General features: G+C 40.5%; 1 protein-coding gene across 1 annotated transcript; it reads right to left on the bottom strand.

Annotated features, from left to right (window-relative positions):
- Positions 1-6,239: 6,239 nt before the first annotated feature.
- On the bottom strand, positions 6,240-24,503 carry HYAL4 (hyaluronidase 4). The gene is made up of 3 exons (XM_015134816.3): positions 23,550-24,503; positions 8,560-8,649; positions 6,240-6,641 (listed from the first exon to the last, which is right to left on the bottom strand). The coding sequence occupies exons 1-3, from the start codon at positions 24,501-24,503 to the stop codon at positions 6,240-6,242; spliced, it is 1,446 nt and encodes a 481-aa protein (XP_014990302.2).
- Positions 24,504-26,552: the final 2,049 nt, after the last annotated feature.

Raw genomic sequence — 26,552 nt, 5'->3', positions numbered from 1 at the left:
CTTGATTTTTATTTGTCTTGAAGTATTTTCCAATTTCTCTTGGGATATATCTTTGACCCACTGATTATTTAGGAGTGCGTTGTTCGATTTTCACATATTTGTGAGTTTCCCAAATTAATTTATGCTATTTATTTCTAACATCATTCCATTGTGACTGGAGAATATACTTTAGATGACTTCTATACTTTTAAATTTATTGAGATTTGTTTTACAGTCTAGTATTCGGTTTGTTTTTGAGAATGTTCTATGTGTACTTGAGAAGAATGCATATTCTTTTTTTATTTGGGTGGAATTTTCTATAGATGGCTGTTACATCAAGTTTGTTTATAATGTTGAAGTATTTTGTTTTCTAGTTATCTTCTGCCTAGCCATTCTATTCATTATTTAAGTCTCCAACTATGATTGTTGAATTGTATATTTCTCCCTTCATTTCTGTGAGTATTGCTTCATATATTCTGGTTATCTGATGTTAGGTGTACATATGCTTATAATTGTTATATCTTTCTGATAGATTGACTATTTTTGAGGACTTTGGCCTATGAGGGTATAGCAAAATTTATAGTATTATCCTGTCTGCAGTGGTCTTATTCAACTTTTTCATTATTTAGTTCCTTAAGAGGAAGTAAACATCTATTTTCATTCAAACATGCAATCTCCTTTGAAACTGAAGTCATTATAAGGAATAAATTGGCATTTTGTTCCACAAAGAAAACTAAAAAATAAGACAACGCTTTGATCTTGAATATAGAAAGCAATAAAGTCAATTATTTTGGTATACTGATTATGATCGTTTTAGTAATAAATGAGTCTGGTTTTTCTGTGCAAATCTGTGATACATTAATATCTTATTAAATGGTAAAGTCAACTGAAAATGCTAGTTAACAATCATAACAGGAAAAAATAGAAGCAGAAAATCTCTGCTGATGTGCTACCATTAAATGAAGTTTATATCTTAAAAAAAAACACACACACACACATATGGTTGATCAGAACTATCTCTTACATCAAGAAACAAAGTAAATACTTGATAATATGCTCAACCCAATTATCCAGTTTTTCTAACTCCTGCACATATTTCAATAATGAATGTCACATTTATAAATCATTTTGGAAAGTACATATTCTGAGTAATGAGAAGTTGATAGTTAAAGGTTATCTCCACATATTGTCTATTGTAAATAGTACTTCAATGAACACAGGAAGACTTTTATGTCTTTGAGATTCTGATTTCAATTCTTTTAGGTAAATACTCAGAAGTGGTATTACTAGATCATATGGTAGTTCTATTTTTAATTTTTTTAGGAACTTCCATACTGTTTACTCTAGTGGCTGCCCCATTTTTCATTCTCACCAACAATAAACAAGGGCCCCAATTTCTCCACATTCTTGGCAACACTTGTTGTCTTTTCTGGATAGCAATAAATTTGACAGCAGAAAATTACTTTTCTTAGTGTATTAGTCTGCATTCTCCAGAGAAACAAAACCAATATGATGTGTGCATGTGTGTATGTGTTTATCAGAGAGAAAGAAAGAGAGAGAGAGAAATTTACTCTAATAAATTGGTTCACAGTTATGGAGGCTGAGAAGTTCCAAGGTCTGTAGTTGGAAAGCTGGAGGTTCAGGAGACTCGATTATGTAGTTCCAGTCTGACTCTACAGGACTGAGGATGAGGTGGACTGATGGCATAATTTCAGTTTGTGTCTGAGTCTGAAAACAGGAAAGACCAACGTCCCAGCTCAAACACAGAGCGTAAGTCTCCCTTACACTGCCTTTATTTGGGCCTTCAACAGATTGGATGAGGCCCACCACACTGGGGAGGACAATCTGCTTTACTCAGTCTTCTGGTTCAAATGTTAACCTCATTCCAAAATGCCCTCATAGACACACTCAGAATAAACACATTCTATGGCTCAGTCAAGTTGACACATACAATTAACCACTATACTAGGTGTCTTAGTGGAACGGAATGCAGAATGCACTAAGTAGCCCCAATGATAACCCAAGAACTTTTATTTTCCAGAAACAGAGAACAAAATCCCCCATTTTAAGTTTATACAATTAAAGTGATACTAGAAATAAAAGATTGATAGCTCCTGGGCCCTCAGAAGGGAACAAAGTGTCCAGTTCATATATGAATTTTCAATAACATTCAAATTTTTCCAAGTTCTTAAGATCGGCATTAAATACAAAAGTGACAGTGTCTGTATGTATTTAGTTCTCTGGTAGGAACAAAAACCATAATACTAACATTCACTTTGGTACAAAATTAATTTTTCCAATTATTAATTCTTTATTATATAAGTTTATAATTATAATACTGTAACAGACCTGTTGTTCAAGGTTTAGAATAAGCAAAATCTCAAAAACAATGACAGCACCATATATTATTTTATATTTGTTGTGTGTGGCTTCAAATGGCTTTTCCTAGTTTCCTTTACTTGATGAAATTATCATTTCCTTGAATCATTTATGGCTTTTTATCTGTTATAGAATTTCAAACTCAGTACATTCATAAGATCCTTAGAATTTCAGGCCCAGTACATGCTTAAGAAACTTTAGTTTAGCTATCTCCAGGAAGTCTTTCTAAATTGTGACCAAAAATACATTCCTAATATCTGAGATCATGAGTTTTTCTCAATATGATTAGAAGGCAGTCAAAATAAAGTCTAAACAAGATAATTTTTAGACATCTTTTGAGATCAGCATATAGATGTTATTCCTCATTTCTTTGTAAAATTGAATACTACCCCAATATGCAGATGTACTATAATTTAGCAAGCTCCATGTTGATATACATATGGATTCCTTCTCCATTTTTTTTCCTATTTGTTGATAAATTCAAGTTGTTTGTCCTGTGGAATTCCCTAGGATCTAAATTTTGATGATGTCATCTCTAACTTCTTGTTTAGCATTTTCCCTTATTCTTTATGTTTCTTGAGTTAGTAGATAGATTTTTTTTTCCCAAACCATACTGAAAACGTTGGAAGTAGCTATATTTTAAAGGTCTGATCAAATTTCAGCTTGATTTCTGAAAGGATTATTCTTAGTTAATGTTTCATACTTCAACTAGGTGGCATATAATTGTCTGGTTGACTCTTTTTTGTGATTTTAGCAACTATTGAGGATCAATGCCTCTATCCATTAATTAGAAGTTACAAAATTGTTCTATTCTAATTACATCATACTTTCCCCATTTATTGGCTTGAATAAAAAGAAATTTACTCTCTTTCACTATTTGGTTATGCTCAGGTATAGATTATGTAGGAAATGCAGAATAAATGATTGATTATCCGTTTTCAGAGTAATGAGTTGTTCAAAAGAGGACAATGAAAAATTTTGGGGTTTTTTTAGTATCATTTTGACTTCATGGATTTAAATATATCTGATGTATTTCAACCCGTTGCAGTTAGTATTTCTTCAGTGATTTTCAAATTTCACATGTTTGACAGTGGGAGGCTGTTTAAGTTGACTCAAGGGTGCTTTTGATACAATCCTAGTAATCCTTGATAGCTTCTTTGGTTTATGTTATAACAAGAGATTCCAGACTCATCTTGAGCAATTTCTGTCTTAGATAGGCCTGGAATCAGACATTTTCCTAAGAGGCTCTGGTTTCTTTATGAATAAATAAAATTTAGACACTTAGAGTATGTCAGATGGGTGCATTGCTACTAGACAAGTTAATTTAACAGTTTTTCTTCCACAGGGTCAAAAAAAGCACTGACTGCCTGATACCAGAATCACTATACTTGTGAATTATATTTCTCTGTAAATTGGTTTTTAAAAAGTACAAATAAGTCTTCTATAGTTTCTGCTGAGATCTGATGGAAAGAATACTAGTTGAGGTTTCAAAAGTAAAGGTTTAAATCCTGGGAACTTCTGTGTGATATTAAGTAAGTCATTTCACTATTCTGAGTCATACATAATTTCTTGTACTTCAAAATAGAAATATTACCTATCACAGCTTTAATGAGAACCATTATTGAAAGTACTTCATAATAACAGCTAACATTTCCTAGAATGTTTTATGTGCCAGCCTTTGTGCTATGTTACCTAGTTTATATCATTAAATCTGTATAAAAGGACAAAAATTTTTTTTAATTATTATTATTAATTATCTCCCTCTTATAAAGGAGAGCACCAAAGATTAGAGTGACTGGTATCTTGCTGTTTCTATAAAGGAAATTTACAATGATCCCAAGAAGCCGAGGTCATCAAGCAGAGTAGGAGGTAGATTTCCTATCCAGGAGCAGTGAGCCAAATTAAATACACAGGTAATCTACAGCTGCAAAATGTGAGAAATGATTGAACGTAACCAGTAGTAGCAGACCAAATTAAGAAAAATGCTTAAATGCATTAAATTTATGCTTAAAATTAGAACAAGTGTATTTGGATTCAATTACAAGAAGAGGAAGACAAAGTTATGATAGAAAGAAAACTCAGCAACTGGGATTACAAACTGGGCTCTTTTACAAACTCGCCATTTGAATTTGTCAAGAGATTTATTCTCTTCAGGTCTCAATTCTTCACAGGGGAATGAGGATATATGATTGTACAAGCTAATCTGTTAGGATAAAAATAGAACAGTAATGCTTGAGGAGAACTTTATAATAACTCACTATTGATGTGCAGAGTTAAAAAAAAATTACAACGTATTTATAGGTTCTACCAATTCAGGTTTCTGAATCACTCATTAATTCCTTCATTTAACGATACTTGTTGAAGACCTACTGAGGTCTGAGCAGAGACTCAGAGTTGAAAAGAACGCACCTGGATTTCAAATGTTTCACAGAAAAACAGAGGTGAAGAAGGAGGTTGAATCAACTATAATTCCTTCTACAGCAGCGTCATGTTTATTTTGAGTTTACCTTTCAAGTAGATTGTCTCCAGAAGAAGGAAGTCCTATCAATTAAACATGACTCTCAAGAGAACAACATAATGTGTATAAGTGATTTTAAACAGAACATAGCATCAAGAAGTGAAAATTGCCCAAGACTCCGTTTTATCCTGCACTTTTCTGTTACTTTGGTAGTCAAGAGTTGGTTGAGGCTGGGTGCAGTGGCTCACACCTACAATCCCAGAACTTTGGGAGGCTGAGCAAGAGGATCTCTTGAGCCTAGAAGTCTGAGACCGGCCTGAATAACAAACAAGACCACATCACTACAAAAAAATAAAATAAAATAAAGTCAGTTGAGGATCAACAGCAGAGTCCAAGTATGCAAGGGGTATGTTATTCCATTTACTCCTCAGAATAATTAATCGAGGTAGGAGTTATAGTACTGATTTTCAGATAACAAAACAGTGACTGTAGGTAACTTTCCCAATGTCACACAATCAGATACGTAGTGAAACCATGATTCAAATTAGATGCAAAATGACTCTAAATTCCCTATTCAAAAGTCATATATGGGAAGGGGAAAGCAAAAATATCTAATATTTCGCATAGACCTCTTTTTCAATAGCACTTCTGGGCCCCTTAAATGTCACTTTTTCTACATAATGATTTTTGCTTGCAAAAGTCACCAACTGCATTTTTACTAATATGGCTCCAGCTTCCAGATCTACAGCAGTGTCAGCGTAGGTCAACATGAATATTATCCCAAAGCCTTCACAGTATTCAGACTGCCAGGGTCTGTGAAGGAAGGACGCAAAGTGCCATCTTAGAATTGGTGCTTGGTAGGTCGGGAATGACTCCCCCTTACCTCAGTCTCTGGCCCCTCATGAGAAGCCATGCCAGGAATGGTTCTGCACTCAATGAGTCCAGGTGGGAAATAGAAACCTAGTGTGAACCCGAGGCTAGAATAGAAACTGCAGTTAGTCCTCTTCAATGGACCAGTTGACCAGGTGACCCCTTCTGTTAAATCAGATAATTACTTAGTAATGTGTCCTTAAATAAATTGCCAACTTGAAAAAAAAGTCTTTGAAATGAATAATTTAAAATTTTATGTATAATTTTATGTATGTACATTCATGTAAAGACTAAATTATACTAGTTTTAGTTTAAATGCAACTTAAATATTCCAATAAAGAGGAAGTGTACATTGACTTTACTCTAGATCTGATTTCCTAGCCAGATTGGAGGCAAATAAAATAATATCTTTCTGTTTATGTTAAGTGACATACATATGTCTACTTATAATACCTCTCAGTAGAATTCATAAGAGAAAAAAATTGTCATAAGTTACATCCTTCTTTAAATGACTACGCTAGAGACCACACAATTCCCTTTAAACTCAATTATCTCACAAATGAATGCTTCGATAACTTGCTAAAAGCAGTAGACAAAGTGTTATTAGTGAACCAGGAAAAGGGGAAACCCCAGAACAGCCATCAGCCGTCTTTACTTCTCTGCAATCAGCTCCTTCATATCCCTGATAACAATGACAGGAAAATGTATCTGCCATCACTGCCAGGTCTGTATCAGATGCTCTTCCTTTCACAGTAAATTCCCCATCCTCAGAGGCCTCTATGTGGTAACTTGCGGGGTTCAAGTGAAGGTAAGTGGGTGAGTTCCACATCTTCCTTATGCACCTCCCATTGTTCCTGCAGAGGTGAAAGCTGCATACCTCAGCAGCTCTGGTCACATTGGCTAGGTAGCTCCCTAAATCAGAACTCACAAACTGCTTCACCTTTGTACAGTTGGCCTAGAAATGTGGAAAGAAATTGATTTTAGTGTTTCTCCCTGATAGAAATGTAGAAAGAAATCGATTTTAGTGTTTCGCGCTGGTACTGATAGAATTAGAGCTTCTAGAACAGTTCTTTGGTCTTGATTAAAACATAATGGCTTGGTTCCAGTTGTTGAACTTGTAGGCTCCTGGCACTATAACAAGGATCCCAAATCAGAAAGGGGAGAGGTCTGAGGGGCGGGAGATGGATACTATGTTACAGTCAGGTTAAGCAACTGAACTTGCAAATGGCCCCCAGAATCAGCACATGGGACCTTGCCTTTCTCCAATTTACATTCTTTTTTTCTTCCTTCTAGCTCCCAAGTTAATGAGTATAAAAGGAAAAGGAACAAACCCAAATTAGGAATGTACCAGAACTGCTGCCCTCAGGCTACCATTCAGGTATGTGGGGCCTTCCGTGGTTGTGTTACAGCCTGAATCACAATCCATCATTTATTGTCAAATCATCTTATTCCACCATTCTACCGAGTATTATAGCCTTCTGGACTTTCCTGTTAATTTCCATCAACTGTCCTGGGTTCTGTACTTCTAACACAATTCAAACACAGAAAAGTCTATATGGCTGACTAGGTAACATTTGTGTATATGGTTCCTATTACCTGTTCTAAACAGAGGCCACCTGTGTGCACCCACCCTCCTGATGAAGCTCTTCTGATGAGCCACCAAGGGGCTGGGGTGGAAATATCACACCTGGAAAGGCAGGAATTAATCCTCTGAGTTTCTTCCTAATTCTCATATGTGGCCATAGGCATAAACAGTTTCATGAACATTATCTCAGTAGCAACAAATTGAGACTGTGAAATTCTAAGAATAATATCAGATCATCATGGACTTGCAAAAACTTCAATTTAGCAAAAAGTGTCAAGGGTACCAGTATTCAAGGTAAAATGCGTTACACTATAGAAATATAAACAAACTACATCTGGAAATATGGAAGAGATTGTAATTAATGGGGATTGGGGAAAACTAAGAGTCTTTCCTGAAGTAAAAAAAATATCTCAGCTGAGAAATTTGAAGAACCATAGAAATCTTTTTATTTTTCTTTTTTTTTTTTTGAAATGGAGTCTCACTCTTTCATCCAGGCTCAAGTGCGATGGCATCATCTTGGCTCACTGCAACCTCTGCCTCCCGGCTTCAAGCCATTCTCTTGCCTCAGCCTCCCAAGCAGCTGGGATTACAGGCATATGTCATCACACTCGCCTAATATTTATATTTCTAGTAGAGATTGGCTTTCTCCATGTCAGTCAGGCTGGTCTCGAACTCCTGGCCTGAAGTGATCCCACCTCCCAAAGTGCAGGAATTACAGGTCTGAGACACCGTGCCCAGCCATAAATCTTATTTTAAATGCTGTTAATTTTTAGCTGATTTCTCTGTAGAGAAAAAATAACTTTATTGTGGAGAATTAAAAAGTTACCACCTGTTTCTACCTCTCAAAATAGTATATAACACATTTTCTATAGTCGTTAAAATGCAAGGTGTCCATCATCAAACTGTGACTAATGCCAACTCTACCACTAACTATCCTAAATAGCTGTTAACCTAGTTGGTTTCCTCTCTAGTTTCACCATCTGTAAATGAGGATGATGGTCACTACCTCATATGACCAGGAAGTGAGCAAATTCGACTCAAAAAATCTCTTAGCACAACCTTAGTGTATCATAAATATTCATCAAATGTCAGTGTTATGATTACTATCTTTATAAAAGTTAACAATATTTTTTATCCTTTTCTATGTATCAGGCACTGATTTGGAATATTTATTCTAAAGCTGGTTTGCTATGGAAGTCATGAGAGCTTTATTAGAGTAAGCTCTCCAAGAAAGCAGAGAAATACTTTAAAAAAAAACATCAAATATACCTTCAAGATACTGACTTACCTTGGATGAAGTTAAATTCATGTCTCCCCAAATAACAATGCCTGCAGCTCCCAAGGCAGCACTTTCTCCTATGGTGCTGACTAGATCTTGCTAGATTGAAGAGAGTAGAGTTCATTATTAATTTGAATGTAAAACAACTCACCAGGCATGGTGGCTCACGCCTGTAATCCCAGCACTTTGGGAGGCCGAGGCGGGTGGATCACAAGGTCAAGAGTTTGAGACCAGCATGGTCAACATGGTGAAACCCCATCTCTACTAAAAATCAAAAAAAAAAATTAGCCAGGCGTGGTGGTGGGTGCCTGTAATCCCAGCCACTCAGAGGCTGAGGCAGGAGAATCGTTTGAATCCAGGAGGTGGAGGTTGCAGTGAGCCGAGATCACACCATTGCACTCCAGCCTGGATGACAGGGCGAGACTCTGCCTCAAAAACAAAAAACAAAAAACCCACCAGGGATTAGGATTAGAGTCTGAGTTCAGTATAATAGGTCTGGTACTGAGCTCATATACTCCTTAGATACTATTTTCTATTTTCTTAGAGTGACACAAACGCTGAATAAACCAATGCTCAAAAATCACACTCTGTAACCATGTGCAAAAACATAAAAATATTTTTAAAGAAAAACATATTTTGCCATGCAGGATGTTATTTTGAAGACAATGAGTCTGTAAATGGTTATCAGAAATTATTGAATTGAAATAAATCAGGGGCACATACCCACATACCAGGTCATATGTATGTGTTCCGGAAACTGAATCCAGAAGTTTTCCTTCTCCAAATGGGATACTCTTAACCAGGTTCCTTTTCCATTTTGCAGCATGCCCCAGTAACACTTCATCCCCACAGTTATTTGGATGGGTTTATATCATTTCAATTCCAAGGCCAGGCAAAGAAGCAACATTAAGGGCTTGCAGGCTCTGATTTGGTCCAGCTTTTATATTTGTCCCTGAAATTATGTGTGTTTAATTTCTAAGTATCTGGCCTAATGGGCTTTATTTATGACTCATCCAGTCATGGTAAAGTCGCTGGAATTTTCTGCAATATGGTTAAGATAGACAAAGGTAAGGTTTTAGCAGAGAGAATTTTGATTTTATAATCTTAAAGGGTTATTGTTTTAGTGTTTAAAGATTAACATGGATCTAGGCCATTTTCTGGAGGAAATTAAGATTTGAATACATGTAGTTGGTTTCCTAGTTTGTTAAATTATAACACATTCCTCCAATCTTTAAGATACTAATCATTCACCTTTTACTCCAAGGGTGAATTTCTACCAATTAAATGCTAGAAAATGTTATTAGGTGATTTGGTGGAAAACAAAAGAAGAACTGTAAATGCTATTTTGCCATTGGACACTTAATATTAATACTTGAGAGATAAATCTCTTTATCTGACACTTTTATTGTCTAACACTCAAATTAAAGGTTTTACAAGATCATTTTTTAAAGTTTTTGTTTGTTTGTTTGTTTGTTTCTGGGCAATTGTCTTGTGACTTTCAACAAGGAAAGAGATTTTGGGTTAAACTAATTTCCCTTTCAGGTTAACATCCATTTTCATTTCGTACGACTACAATATCTGCTGAACAGGCCATAGCTGACACGACAGGAAGGAGAGGCTCAAATGAGATAATATAAATGAAAGAATTTTGAAAATTGTCAATGGCACGATGAACAGGGACAGAGAAGGGGCCATCCCTGCAGTACCAAGACTGAAGACTCTGCTGAGTCCGTGTCCACTCCCTCTTTGGGCAAAGACATAAGGGAGCAGAACTCCTCACTCCCCTCACTTTGAAACTTTCCTGAAAATAGTGTCATACAGTCACATGGTGTGATCAGGGCAGAAATCCCCATCAGTTCTCCTTTTGATTAAGGCATTGTCATCAAAGGAGAATAAAGACATAACATTTACATTTTATATTTATAGGCTATTGAACTATAATAAGTATGTAAGTGACAGATGTTTCTGGTGAAAGCCACACACACCTTCTGAGGTTGCTGTCAGGTTCTTCCAAATTAGTTTTCAAATCAGTTTCTCACCAAATTAGTTCACTGTCACCTCACAGAGAGCAGGGAGCTGAATGAATCACAAAGCAGCTATGTTTTGGGGATCAGAAAAGCCAGGGCACTACCCAGCGAGGAAAGTCACAGATAAAAGCCTCTGGGTGCAGATTGGGACACCTGAAAGCTTGAGCCATGGGGGTGTTGTCACATTAAGGAGAAAGAAAGGAACAAAGAAGATGTACTGAAAAGGAGCCTCCCAGGACCCAGTGTGGCACAGGGTGCTTTGCGCCTCCACAGGATCCTCCGACCTGAATCATGGTTTCAGAAGCAGAGGGTAGGGCTACTCAGGGGACTCACTCAACACTTCCGTGTCAGTCCCTGACGCTTACCGGAGTGCATGTAAGCAAGGTGCCCACTGTGGGGAGCTGGAGCATTACTAATGAGCTGCCTTCGTGCCTTACCGGAGACAGAATGAATTAATGACAAGGATAAACATCTTTAAATCTATAGGCAAGGAAACTCCTCTTGTTAATTTTTAAAAGCATATCTCACAGATGGAACAGGAGGCCATTATCTTAAGTGAAATAACTCAGAAACAGAAAGTAAAATATCACATGTTTTTACCGGTAAGTAGGAGCTAAACGATGAGTAAATATGGACATACAGAGTACAATAATAGACATTGGAGACTCCAAAAGATAAAAGGGTGGAGGAGAGTGAGGGATAAGAAATGACTTGTCGGGTAAAATGTACACTTTTCAGGTGATGGGTACACTAGAAGCCCAGACTTCACTACCACTCAATATATCCATGTAACAAAACTGCACTTGTACCCCCTAAATGTTTACAAATGGAAAACTAAAAATAAATAATCAATGTTTTAAGAGCACAGCATCAGGTTATATCTAGGTTGCATTCATATGTAAACAATATAGGCAATCTTCTGTGTGAAATGAGGCTTGACTGCCTCTGTATTACCCAAACTATAGCTACTGCCTGAGATTCCACTCTTAAATATCCCATGCTTAAGTTTAAGGCTTTGATGGCTGTTAAAAAAGTAATAGCCATACCAATAGGTTTCTGTAGAACTTCAAGGTTTTCATATGCAAGTTCTCATTTGATTTTCATCATATTTTTGCTAGGTCAGTAGGGCAGGTAATATTGTCTCATTTTGTACATGAAGACACCAAATCCAGGGAGGTTAAGAGATTTACTACTTACTAGTGAATCTTCTTTGTAATCTTAATTGTATGTGTGTGCATTCTAAAATTCAGACATTGTTGGGAAAATCAGAAATGGAAGCCATTAATGGTCATTAAGAGTTTGGTACAAATGAATATCAGGCTTTTTAAAAATTATGGGCAGGATTCTTCTAGGACTCGCCCTTTTCATTCAACTGTCTCTAAGATTCACACGTATTGAGATATGTTGTTGTAATTCATTCATTTTTGCTACTTTGTTTAATTGAATTAAATATGTAAAAGTTCAAAAAAAGTTAAAAAAATCAAAATAAATAAAAGTTAGATGTTGAGCTTAAAAAAAAAAAATTATAGGCAGGGCCAGGCACAGTGGCTCACGCCTGTAATCCTAGCACTTTGGGAGGCCAAGGCGGGTGGATCTCTTGAGGTCAGGCGTTCGAAACCAGCCTGGCCAACACGGCAAAACCCCGTCTCTACTAAAAACCCAAAAATTAGCTGGGCATAGCGGCGCATACATGTGATCCCAGCTACTCGTAGGCTGAGGCAGGAGAATCACTTGAACCCAGGAGGCAGAGGTTACAGTGAGCCAAGATGATGCCACTGCACTCCAACCTGGACGACAGAGGGAAACTCAACTAAAAATAAATAAATAAATAAAAATAAAAATTATGGGCAGATTATTAAAGTCAATAGGGTACAATGATGGGCACACTTATAGTTTAAAACACTTGGAAATAGCTTGCCACTTGGAAGAAAAAGAGTGCAGAATGAGATGAAACCCAAACTGTTGCTCCTTTTTTCCTGAGAGGGGAAAGAGCATTTCTGAGGCTACAGCTACTAGAAAAAGAAGCTTATCCCAGGTTCACAGAATGTGCAGAATGTCCCGGTAGTCTAAATTCATCTTTTGAAATGAACATTTTGTCCCGTAGAGTTTATTGTTTCTTCTAAAAGTCAATTTATTATCACTAAAGAAAGGAACTTGGTTGAGTCAAATATAGAATAGATGTTTTATAAAAGAAGCTGGTATTTTAATTTTCATTCAATTCCAGAGTCAACATTATTTTCTGAAGATTTAGATTACTTTCTTTCTTTTTTTTTTTTTTTTTTTTTGAAATTGAGTTTCACTCTGTTGCCCAGGCTGGAGTGCAGTGGCGCAATCTTGGCTCACGACAACCTCTGCCTCCCGGATTCAAGCAATTCTGTGTCTCAGACTCCCCAGTAGCAGGGATTACAGGCACCCGCCACCACACCTGGCTAATTTTTCTATTTTTGGTAGAGATGGGGTTTCAATATCTTGGCCAGGTTGGTCTTGAACTCCTGACCTCATGATCCACCTGCCTCAGCCTCCCAAAGTGCTGGGATTACAGGCATGAGCCACTGCACCCAGCCTAGGTAACTTTTTAAAATCTTTCAGACTGTACTGACTTCCTGTTCTTCTTCATAAATTATTTATCACTGATTTTTCTAGGTGGTATGAAGAGAAGTTCACAATAGAGACTTTATTTCCTTCCTCCTTCACCTCATGAATGACCTCAGAGGTATGGCACTTACCATATTTCACACATATGCATCATTTCTCCCTCTGATGAATACACTCCATTTATGTTCCAAAGATACCTGGTCACTGTAAAATACCTCACCTGGGTATTTTCTATGCCTCCTCCTTAGGATGCCTAGAAGTCAGTGTCAGGCCTCCGAGCCCCAAGCTAAGCCATGTATCCCCTGTGACCTGCACATATAGGTCCAGATGGCCCAAAGCAAGTGAAGAATCACAAAAGAAGTGAAAATGGGTGGTTCTTGTCTTAACTGATGACATTACACCACAAAAGAAGTGAAAATGGCTGGTCTCTGCCTTAACCGATGACATTACCTTGTGGAATTCCTTCTCCTGGCTCATCCTGGCTCCAAAGCTCCCCCACTGAGCACCTTGTGATCCCCGCCCCTGCCCGCCAGAGAACAACCCCCTTTGACTGTAATTTTCCACTACCTACTCAAATCTTATAAAATGGCCCACCCTTATTTCCCTTTGCTGACTATCTTTTCAGACTCAGCCCACCTGCACCCAGGTGATTAAAAAGCTTTATTGCTCACATAAAGCCTGTTTGGTGGTCTCTTCACACGGACATGCGTGAAATTTGGTGTCATGACTCGGATCAGGGGACCTCCCTTGGGAGATCAATCCCCTGTCCTCCTGCTCTTTGCTCCATGAGAAATATCCACCTAGAACCTCGGGTCCTCAGACCGACCAGCCCAAGGAACATCTCACCAATTTTAAATTGGGTAAGCGGCCTCTTTTTACTCTCTTATCCAACCTCTCTCACTATCCCTCAAACTGTTTCTCCTTTCAATCCTGGCGCCATCTTTCAATCTCTCCTTTCTCTTAATTTCAGTTCCTTTCCTTTTCTTGTAGAGACAGAAGAGACGTGTTTTATCCGTGAACCCAAAACTCCAGCACCAGTCATGGACTCAGGAAGACAGTCTTCCCTCGGTGTTTAATCACTGCGGGGACCCCTGCTTGATTATTCACCCATGTTTCAGAGGTGTCCGATCACCATGGGGACGCCTGCCTTGGTCCTTCACCTTTAGTGGTAAGCACCACTTTTATGGTGGGCAAGCACCCTCTTCCCCTTCTCTCTATGTCTCTATCCTTTCTTTTCTCTCCACTTTCCTGGGGGGCAAGCACCCCCCACCCCTTCTCTCTGTGTCTCTACCCTCTCTTTTCTCTGGGCTTGCCTCCTTAACTACGAGTAACCTTCCACTCTATTCCTCCCTCTTCTCCCTTAGCCTGTGTTCTCAAAAATTTAAAACCTCTTCAACTCACACCTGACCTAAAATGCAAATGCCTTATTTTCTTCTGCAATGCTGCTTGACCCCAGTAAAATTTGATAATGGCTCTAAATGGCCAGAAAATGGCACTTTCGATTTCTCCATCCTATGAGATCGAGATAATTTTTGTCAAAAAATGGGCAAATGGTCTGAGGTGCCCCACATCCAGGCATTTTTCACACTTTGTTCCCTCTCTAGTCTCTGTTCCCAATGTGATTCCTCCCAAATCCTCTTTATTTCCCTCCCACCTGTCCCCTCAGTCCCAACCCCAAGCGTCGTTGAGTCTTTCCAATCTTCCTTTTCTACAGACCCATCTGACCTCTCCCCTCCTCCCCGGTCTGCTCGTCGCCAGGCTGAGCTAGGTCCCAATTCTTCCTCGGCCTCTGCTCCTCCACCCTATAATCCTTCTATCACCTCCCTTCCTCACACCTGTTCCTGCTTACAGTTTAGTTCCGTGATTAGCCCTCCCCCACACTAGCCCTCCCCCACTTGCCCAACAATTTCCTCTTAGAGAGGTGGCTGGAGCTGAAGGCATAGTCAGGGTACATGTGCCTTTTTCTCATCAGATCTCTTTCAGATATGTCAGCATTTAGGTTCTTTCTCATCAGACCCCACTAAACATATACAGGAATTCCAATATCTAACTCTGTCCTACAATTTAACCTGGAGTGACTTAAATGTCATCCTAACTTCTACCCTCTCCGCAGATGAATAGGAAAGCGTTTTTTCTCTGGCCCAATCTCACACTGACAACTGTCGGCTCCAAGAGCCAGACCTCCAGGAAGGCATTAGAGCAGTTCCCCAAGAGGATCCCCAGTGGAACTATCAGGCAGATTCCCCAGGTATACCTAGGTGAGATAACATGACTTCCTGCCTAGTTGAAGGGCTTAAAAGGGCAGCTTACAAAGCTGTTAATTATGACAAGCTTAAAGAAACTACCCAAGGTAAAGATGAAAGCCCAGCCCAGTTCATGGCTCCTTCGGCAGCAAACCTGAGCTTTACAGCCCTAGACTCTGAAGGGTCAGAAGGCCGTCTCATTCTAAATATGCATTTTATCACCCAGTCAGCTCCTGACATTAGAAAAAAGCTTCAAAAATTAGAATCCAGGCCTCAAACCCCACAACAGGAATTAATTAACCCAGCCTTCAAGGTGTACAATAATAGAGAGAAGGCAGCCAGATGGCCACGCATTTCTGAGTTACAATTACTTGCGCCTGCTGTGAGACAAAACCCATCTGCACCTCCAGCACACAGGAACTTCAATTGCCTAAGCTGCACATCCCTAAGCCACAGCAGTAAAGCATTCCTACAGAACTTCCTCCATCAGGATCTTGCTTCAAGTGCCAGAAATCTGGCCACTGGACCAAGGAATGCCCACAGCCCAGGATTCCTCCCAAGCCATGTCCCATCTGTGGAGGGACCCACTGGAAATCAGACTGCCCAGCTCGCCCGGCAGCCACTCCTAGAGCTCCTAAAGCTCTAGTACAAGGCTCTCTGACTGACTCCTTCCCAGATCTGCTCAGCTTGGCAGCTGAAGACTGACACTGCCTGATCGCCTTGGAAGCCCCCTGGACCATCACGGACACCAAGCCTCGGGTAACTCTCACAGTGGAGGGTACGTCCATCCCCTGTGTAATCGATACAGGGGCTACCCAGTCAACATTACCTTCTTTTCAAGGGCCTGTTTCCCTTGCCCCCATAACTGTTGGGGGTATTGACAGCCAAGCTTCAAAACCTCTTAAAACTCCCCCACTCTGGTGCCAACTTGGACAACATTCTTTTATGCACTCTTTTTTAGCTATCCCCACCTGCCCAGTTCCCTTATTAGGCTGAGACATTTTAACCAAATTATCTGCTTCCCTGACTATTCCTGGACTACAACCACATCTCATCGCCACCCTTCTTCCCATTCCAAAGCCTCCTTTGCATCTTCCTCTCATATCCCCCCATCTTAACCCACAAGTATGGGGCACCTCTACTCCCTCCCTGGCAACCAATCACATGCCCATTACTATCCCATTAAAACCTAATCACCCTTACCCTGCTCAACACCAATGTCCCATCCCACAGCATGCTTTAAAAGGATTAAAACCTGTTATCACTCACCCGCTACAGCATGAGCTTCTAAAACCTATAAATTCTCCTTACAATTACCCCATTTTACCTGTCTGAAAATTGGACAAGTCTTACAGGTTAGTTCAGGATCTGCACCTTATCAACCAAATTGTTTTGCCTATCCACCCTGTAGTGTCCAACCTGTACACGCTTTTGTCCTCAATATCTTCCTCCACAACTCACTATTCCGTTCTTGATCTTAAAGATGCTTTCTTCACTATTCTCCTGCACCCCTCATCCCAGCCTCTCTTTGCTTTTACCTGAACTGACCCTGACACCCATCAGTCCCAGCAGTGACTACCTGTGCTGTGCTGCCACAAGGTTTCAGGGACAGCCCTCATTACTTCAGCCAAGCTCTTTCTCATGATTTACTTTCTTTCCACCCCTCTGCTTCTCACCTTATTCAATATATTGATGATCTTCTACTTTGTAGCTCCTCCTTTGAATCTTCTCAACAAGACACCCCCCTGCTCCTTCAACATTTATTCCCCAAAGGATATCAGGTATCCCCCTCCAAAGCTCAAATTTCTTCTCCATCCGTTTCCTACCTCGGCGTAATTCTTCATAAAAACACACATGCTCTCCCTGCCGATCATCTCCAACTGATCTCTCAAACCCCAACACCTTCTACAAAACAAAACTCCTTCCCTTCCTAGACATGGTTGGATACTTTTTCCTTCAGATACCTGGTTTTGCCATCCTAACAAAACCATTATATAAATTCACAAAAGGAAACCTAGCTGACCCCATAGATCCTAAATCCTTTCCCCACTCCTCTTTCCATTCCTTGAAGACAGCTTTAGAGACTGCTCCCACACTAGCTCTCCCTGACTCATCCTAACCCTTTTCATTACACACAGCTGAAGTGCAGGGCTATGCAGTCGGAATTCTTACACAAGGACTGGGACCATGCCCTGTAGCCTTTTTGTCCAAACAACTTAACCTTACTGTTTTAGGCTGGCCATCATGCCTCCATGCAGCGGCTGCTGCCCCCCTAATACTTTTAGAGGCCCTCAAAATCACAAACTCTGCTCTCACTCATAACTTACAAAATCTATTTTTTTCCTCACACCTGATGCATATACTTTCTGCTCCCTGGCTCCTTCAGCTATACTCACTCTTCATTGAGTCTCCTACAATTACCATTGTTCCCGGCCCTGACTTCAATGCAGCCTCCGACATTATTCCAGATACCACACCTGACACCCATGACTGTATCTCCCTGATCCACCTGACATTCACCCCATTTTCCCATATTTCCTTCTTTCCTGTTCCTCACCCTGATCACATTTGGTTTATTGATGGCAATAAACCATCAGTTTATTCTGTTCCACCAGGCCTAATCGCCACTCACCAGCAAAGGCAGGCTATGCTATAGTATCTTCCACATCTATCATTGAGGCTACCACTCTGCCCCTCTCCACCACCTCCCAGCAAGCTGAACACATTGCCTTAACTTGGGCCCTCACTCTTGCAAAGGGACTACATGTCAATATTTATACTGACTCTAAATATGCCTTTCATACCCTGTACCACCATGCTGTTATATGGGCAGAAAGAGGTTTCCTCACTACACAAGGGTCCTCTATCATTAATGCCTCTTTAATAAAAACTCTTGTCAGGGCCACTTTACTTCCAAAGGAAGCTGGAGTCATTCACTGCAAAGGCCATCAAAAGGTGTCAGATCCCATTGCTCTAAGCAATGCTTATGCTGATTAGGTAGCTAAAGAAGCAGTTAGCATTCCAACTTCTGTCCCTCATGGTCAGTTTCTCTCCTTCTCATCAGTCACTCCCATGTATTCCCCCACTGAAACTTCCACCTATCAATCTCTTCCCACACAAGGCAAATGGTTCTTAGACCAAGGAAAAGATCTCCTTCCAGCCTCACAGGCCCACTCTGTTCTGTCATCATTTCATAACCTCTTCCATGTAGGTTATAAGCCACTAGCCAGTCTCTTAGAACCTCTCATTTCCTTTCCATCGTGGAAATCTATCCTCAAGGAAATCACTTCTAAGTGTTCTATTTGCTATTCTACTCCCCCTCAGGGATTGTTCAGGCCTCCTCCCTTCCCTGCACATCAAGCTCAAGAATTTGCCCCTGCCCAGGACCGGCCAATGACTTTACTCACATGCCCCGAGTCAGGAAACTAAAATACCTCTTGGTCTGGGTAGACACTTTCACTGGATGGGTAGAGGCCTTTCCCACAGAGTCTGAGAAGGCCACCACAGTCATTTCTTCCCTTCTGTTAGAGATAATTCCTCAGTTTGGCCTTCCCACCTCTATACAGTCCGATAACGGACCGGCCTTTACTAGTCAAATCACCCAAGCAGTTTCTCAGGCTCTTGGTATTCAGTGGAAACTTCATATCCCTTACCATCCTCAATCTTCAGGAAAGGTAGAACAGACTAATTGTCTTTTAAAGACACACTTCGGCCGGGCGTGGTGGCTCAAGCCTGTAATCCCAGCACTTTGGGAGGCCGAGACGGGCGGATCACGAGGTCGGGAGATCGAGACCATCCTGGCTAACATGGTGAAACCCCGTCTCTACTAAAAAATACAAAAAACTAGCCGGGCGAGGTGGCGGGCGCCTGTAGCCCCAGCTACTGGGGAGGCTGAGGCAGGAGAATGGCGGGAACCCGGGAGGCGGAGCTTGCAGTGAGCTGAGATCCGGCCACTGCACTCCAGCCTGGGCAGCAGAGCGAGACTCCGTCTCAAAAAAAAAAAAAAAAAAAAAAAAGACACACTTCACCAAGCTCAGCCTCCAACTTAAAAAGGACTGGACAGTACTTTTACCTCTTGCCCTTCTCAGAATTAGAGCCTGTCCTCGAGATGCTACAGGGTACAGTCCATTTGAAATTTTATATGGATGCACTTCCTTGCTCAGCCCCAACCTTGTCCCAGACACCAGCCCTCTTGGCAACTATCTTCCAGTCCTCCAGCAGGCTAGACAGGAAATTCACCAGGCTGCTAATCTCTTCCCTACTCCAGATTCCCAGCCATATGAAGACACCCTAGCTGGACGATCAGTTCTTGTTAAGAATCTGACCCCTCAAACTCTACAACCTTGATGGACCAGACCTTACTTAGTCATCTATAGTACCCCAACTGCCATTTGTCTGCAGGATCCTGCCCACTGGGCTCACCGTTCCAGAATAAAGCTGTGTTCATCAGACAACCAGCCTAATACCTCCTCTTTCTCCTGGAAGTTGCAAGTACTCTCCCCTACTTCCCTTAAACTCACTCGCATTTCTGAAGAACAGTAATAGCCCTTATGAGCCTAATACACCCCTTTATTCTATTAGGTCTGTTCATTCTTACCCTACTTTTTGTAACAGGGCTTTACACAGTCACCCCCACTACTTGGATTGAGCCCCAAAAACTAGTCATCCCTGCTATCTTCTGTCTAGTCATACTCCTATTTATCATTCTCAACTACTCATAAATGCCCTACTCTTGTTTACACTGCTGGTTTACACTGTTTCTCTAAGACATCACAGCTGATATCTCCTGGTGCTATCCCTAAACCGCCACTCTTATCTCCTTCTTAGAGTGGATAGATGATCTTTGCTGGCAGGGCACCCCCCAATACTTTCACCCTGATGAAATTCTATTGTTTACTTTTACACTCACTCTTATTCTCATTCCCATCCTTATGCCACCCTCTACCTTTCCCCAGCTATCTCCACCACACTATCAACCTTACTCACTCTCTCTTAGCTATTTCTAATCCCTCCTCAGCAAAGAATTTTTGGCTTTGCATTTCCCTTTCTTCCAGCACCTACACAGCTGTCCTCACCTTACATACAGACTGGGCACCTGTCTCCCTACACCTCCAAACTTCCTTTAACAGCCCTCACTTTTACCCTCCTGAAGAACTTCTTTACTTTCTAGACAGGTCCAGCAAGATCTCCCCAGACATTTCACATCAGCAAGCTGCCACCCTCCTCTGCACTTACTTAAAAAATCTTTCTTTTTATATCAACTCTACTCCCCTCATGTTTGGAGCCCTCACAACACAAACTACTATTCCTGTGGCTGCTCCTTTATGTATCTCTTGGCAAAGACCCACTGGAATTCCCTGGGTAACCTTTCACCTTTTTGATGTTCCTTCACTCTTCATCTCCAAAGCCCAACTACACACATCACTGAAACAATTGGAGCCTTCCAGCTCCATATTACAGACAAGCCCTCTATCAATACTGGCAAACTTAAAAACATTAGCAGTAAGTATTGCTTAGGAAGACACTTGCCCTGTATTTCACTCCATCCTTGGCTACCTTCCCCTTTCTCGTCAGATTCTCCTCCCAGGCCCTCTTCTTGTTTACTCATACCAAGCCCCGTAAATAACAGTGAAAGTTTGCTCATAGACACTCAATATTTTCTTATACACCATGAAAATCAAATCTCCCACTCTACGCAGTTACCCCATCAGTCCCCTTTACAACCTCTGACAGCTGTCGCCCTAGCTGGATCCCTAAGAGTCTGGGTAGAAGACACCAATTTCAGTACTCCTTTTCATCTTACTTTGCATTTCCAGCTTTGCCTCGCACAAGCCTCGTCTTCCTCGTGGCTTTCTACCTACATGTGTCTACCCGCTAACTGGACAGGCACATGCACACTAGTTTTCCTTACTCCCAAAATTCAATTTGCAAATGGACCAAAGAGCTCCCTGTTCCCCTCATGACACCAACATGACAAAAAAGAGTTATTCCACTAATTCCCTTGCTTGTCAGTTTAGGACTTTCTGCCTCCACTATTGTTCTTGGTACTGGAATAGTAGGCATTTCAACCTCTGTCATGACCTTTCATAGCCTTTCTAATGACATCTCTGCTAGCATCACAGACATATTATAAACTTTATCAGTCCTCCAGGCCCAAGTTGACTCTTTAGCTGCAGTTGTCCTCCAAAACCGCTGAGGCCTTGACTTACTGCTGAAAAAGGAGGACTCTGTATATTTTTAAATGAAGAGTGTTGTTTTTACCTAAATCAATCTGGCCTGGTGTATGACAACATAAAAAAACTTAAGGATAGAGCCCAAAAATCCGCCAACCAAGCAAGTAATTACGCTGAACCCCCTTGGGCACTCTCTAATTGGATGTCCTGGGTCCTCCCAATTCTTAGTCCTTTAATACCTGTTTTTCTCCTTCTTTTATTCAGACCTTGTATCCTCCATTTATTTTCTCAATTCATCCAAAACCGTATCCAGGCCATCACCAATCATTCTACATGAAAACTGCTCCTTCTAACAACCCCACAGTATCACCCCTTACCACAAAATCCTCCTTCAACTTGACCTCTCCCACTCTAGGTTCCCACATGATCCCTAATCCTGCTCAAAGCAGCCCTGAGAAACATTGCCCATTATCTCTCCATGCCATCCCCCAAAACTTTTCACTGCCCCAACACTTCAATACTATTTTATGGTATTTTTCTTATTAATATAAGAAGGCAGGAATGTCAGGCCTCTGAGCCCAAGCTAAGCCATCGTATCCCCTGTGACCTGCATGAATATATACATCCAGATGGCCTGAAACAAGTAAAGAATCACAAAAGAAGTGAAAATGGCTAGTTCCTGCCTTAACTGATGACATTCCACCACAAAAGAAGTGAAAATGGCTGGTCCCTGCCTTAACTGATGACATTATCTTGTGAAATTCCTTCTCCTGACTCATCCTGGCTCAAAAGCTCCCCCACTGATCACCTTATGACCCCTACCCCTACCCACCAGAGAACAGCCCCCTTTGACTGTAATTTTCCACTACCCACCCAAATGCTCTAAAATGGCCCCACCCCATCTCCCTTTGCTGACTCTCTTTTTGGACTCAGCCCGCCTGCACCCAGGTGATTAAAAAGCTTTATTGCTCACACAAAGCATGTTTGGTGGTCTCTTCACACAGATGCATGTGAAACTCAGAACATCTTTAACAGATATTGGTGAGTTGAAATTTGTAATGGTGCAGAAAGGAAAAATGCCTCCATTAAAATATATTAAACCACTGGTGTCCAGCAATACCTGAAAACATCACTGCATCACACGTCAAGCCCTCCACAAGTCCCAAGGCTTCTCAATGTAGAAAGGTTACACAAAATTGTCCAAATCCAAAGATTAGGCTGGGCACGGTGGCTCATGCCTGTAATCCCAGCACTTTGGGAGGCCAAGGCTGGTGGATCACCTGAGGTCAGGAGTTCAAGACCAACCTGTCCAACATGGTGAAACCCCATCTTTACTAAAAGTACAAAAATTAGCTGGGCATGGTGGTGGGTGCCTGTAAACCCAGCTACTTGGGAGACTGAGGCAGAAGAATCACTTGAACCCCAGAGGTGGAGGTTGCAGTGAACTGAGACTGCATCATTGCACTCTAGCCTGGGTGACAAGAGCAAAAAACTCCGTCTTGAAGAAAAAAAAAAAAATTAGGATACGCACTACTTTCCCAAGAATTTTTCGTTTAAGTGGCTAGACAATTCTGCTTCCACATGTACGAGCAAACACTCCATTTCAAAACATCCTTTTTGATTATCTAACCTGCTCACTGCTGATCATTTCGATAACCTTCCAAAATGCCCAATTGTGAATATAGTTAAAGTTGGTGTGAAGGAAATGTAGTAGTTGCTGGTATCTACTTTAACCCTTTCTCGCCTTACTTTGTTCCTTAAGAGAATAATAATGAATAAGATAATCAAAATTCAGTTTTCATAAATGAAGAGTCTAAACGCATGACTAGTCAAGGAAGAATAATGCTCCTATATAACAGACCATTAATTGAAATCAATTCTTCAAAGAACATAATTAACAAAGAAATGTCCTTTTAGAGATGAGGAGGAAACCCCCCACTATTGGACAAGAAGCTTCTTACCTTAGAAAGAAAAAATAAAGGTTCATCTCTGTACCCTAGCCTTGTGTAGACAAATACAGGCAGAGCATAATCATGAGATGTCATGGTGGAGATCCTCATGGATTCATGTACCCGAAATTGGGAGAAGCGCAAAATGTTTTCACTGTCTCCAAGGGATTTCCAGACACCGATAGAAGGATATAAAGCAGCACTGCTGTTCCAGAGCCAAGAGAGCTCATTGTTCCTCAAGACTTCCTCTTCTGGGCATGACCCAGTATAGTTTGGGGCATAAACATTATAATTGTGACAATCAGGATATAAATAATAACCCCAAAGACCTTTGGGTCGACTCTTAATTCCCAATTTGATGGTTTCCTTCATGAAAGCTTTTGCGCTTTCTTCAAAGGTCATTTTAGCTAAATATTCAATATCCGTAGCTGATACATTCTTTCCCATATCGGTAATAAGCTTTCTTGACTTCTTTCTGTAGACGTCTTTTGCATTCCAGTTCCGGGCCCACTGTGGTCGCCAATATTCCCAATCTATAACAGCAAGTCCACTGAAATCTTCATCAGGGATGTAATAATTAATATCTTGGTCAGCTTTTTCCAGATGTACTTGTAAACTTATGTTCTGTGGGAGACCTCCATTAATGGGGACCCCTTGTGATGTATACCATGGATAGTATCCCAATCTGTTGACATAAAATATAGTGACATTTTGCCCCCTGGCCTTGGCCAGTGGGCTTCCAATCACAGGAAACATTTTCAAATTTAGTCTTAAATTATATTTTATCAAACACTGATCTGTTGGAGCATTCCAAGCAGCTATAAAAGGTTTCCTTTGATAAATTGGAAGTCGAGCAGGTTTTAGACAAGAGATAGACTTTAGAATAAAAAATATAAGGAGCCATAAAGTGAGATGTACTGGTTGAACAAAACAAAGCCTTAACTGTCCTTCAGGTAACACTTTCATGGTAAGATAAAAATCTTATGTTATCTTCTGCTTTAGTGCACTCTAGAAGACCTGTGGAGAGATTTAATTTTCTGTTAGTCATAGTTTTGAGGAACAAGACTCAAATAATAAATATATATTATTATTATATATGTCTGTTTTTAAAGTGTATCACTTAGAGGTCTCAAAGAGGCCTATAAATAAATGGTGATATAGAAACAGATGTAGAGACCTAGCTTCTATTCAGGGGCAGGAAATGCAATTCAACAGACATTCATGGAGCACCAGATCCTATGTCCAGAAAATAAAATGAATAAGATGTGGTCCTTGCCTTTAAGGAGTTCATGATCAGATAAAGATGTGAAATAATATTCACTATCATTTTGGAAAACTCATCAAATCCCAGGTATTGTCCTTAAGTGCTTTGTAAATATTTATTTTTTAAAAACTTGTAATAACTATGTAAGGCTTATAATTACATTTCCATTTTACAAATGGGGAAACTGAGGCTTAGAGAGATGAAAAGGCTTGTCTGATGTCACATTATATGGAAGGCAAGGTAATGTAAAATTTAAATAATAAAAATGCATAATAAGTACTACATGATAATTTATTGGAGCATTTACTTCTGGCAGTAAGCAGTAGGTAGGAATGGAGAGGAAAGTGATTGAGTGGCAAGAAATTAAAACCAGCCCAACTGTCCCAAAGAATAGCTGTTTTGGGTTTCTTTTGAATAAACTTAGAAATTGACTCTCCCAGGGTAATTGTAACTTAAGAAAGTTACATTTGTCTTATCAGGGTTCCTTTCTGTAAACCAACCATCAAGCCTCCCAGAAAGTTTCAAGGAACTGAAACTTACCAGATTATCACATCTAAACAATGAGACACCAGACACCTCACTCATCATGACTGCCTAACTGACCACTTGCCTGTTGACCAACTCCTCTTTCTTACCCCTCCTTAATTCTTATTTTCCCACACATAGTTACTTTTCTTCCCTACTTGATAGACCCCAAATTTTAGTTGCTTGGGGAGATGAATTTGAGACTGATCCTTTATTCTCCTTGGCCGCAGCACCCAAATAAGGCCTTGTTCCCCAGCAAGAAGTGATTGGCTTTCTGTGCAGCAAGCAACAGGACCTAGACCAAACCCCTGGTGTAACAGAATGTCTCAGGGAAGACACTGGAGTTGAAAGAGAAGATAGGGCCAGGCAGGGTGGCTCACACCTATAATCCCAGCACTTTGGGAGGCTGAAGTGGGTAGATCACAAGTTCAAGAGATCAAGACCATCCTGGCTAACATGGTGAAACTTCATCTCTACTAAAAATACAAAAATTAGCTTGGCATGGTGGCACACGCCTGTAGTCCCAGCTACTCAGGAGGCTGAGGCAGGAGAATCGCTTCAACCTGGGAGGTGGAGGTTGCAGTGAACCGAGATCACACCACTGCCCTCCAGCCTGGCAACAGAGCCAGATTCAATCTAAAAAAAAAAAAGAGAGAGAGAGAGAAAGAGAAAGATAGGTAGGTGTTTGGATAGTACGAGAGGGAAGACGATAGTGGTTATTTTGTCAAGTTATTTTTCAGTCATCTCTTTGTAAAACTACTACAAAATTATTTTTGTAAAAGCTCATCAAAGGGTTTGATGGCATAAAACATTTGCAGTCTTGTGTGTCATTAAAAGGAAAGTGCATTGTGGTTATGCCTGATGCCTAGTGAGATTACGGTGTCCAGTAGACATTTGTCCTTTGGTTGTGTGCTCAGGATACAGACCCCTTTCCTCAGTAGTTAATTCTGTACCATAAATACCTTGGAAGGCAAAGTCCATATTTCATTAAATAAGCCGAAATGTCCCAGCATTCCTCGCAGGTTTGATATTCGTCTATGACCGTGGTCAGCCCAATTAGATGCATCCTAATCTAGGCTTTGAATTGGGATATTGAGATTCAAGGAGGCTGAGGTTACATTGCCAGTGGTGACATAAATTCCAGTGTCAAGGAGCACCAAGCTGGGGCATCCAGAACCTGAACCTGATGCCCATAATGTTACTGTTAAGTGGAGACATTGTCCTCA

Source organism: Macaca mulatta, chromosome 3 (genome assembly GCF_049350105.2).
Source record: "Macaca mulatta isolate MMU2019108-1 chromosome 3, T2T-MMU8v2.0, whole genome shotgun sequence".
NCBI classification, from domain to species: Eukaryota; Metazoa; Chordata; class Mammalia; order Primates; family Cercopithecidae; genus Macaca; species Macaca mulatta.
The sequence above is the reverse complement of the archived record's forward strand: the minus strand, read 5'-3'. Positions and strand labels throughout refer to the sequence as shown.

Coding starts and splice junctions, on each gene's coding strand:
- HYAL4 (XM_015134816.3), bottom strand. CDS start 24,503: ATGAAAGTGTTACCTGAAGGACAGTTAAGGCTTTGTTTTGTTCAACCA. Junction 8,650..23,549: donor CTTTATTTTTTCTTTCTAAG/GTAAGAAGCTTC, acceptor TCTTCAATCTAG/CAAGATCTAGTCAGCACCAT. Junction 6,642..8,559: donor TGAATTTAACTTCATCCAAG/GTAAGTCAGTAT, acceptor CCACATTTCTAG/GCCAACTGTACAAAGGTGAA.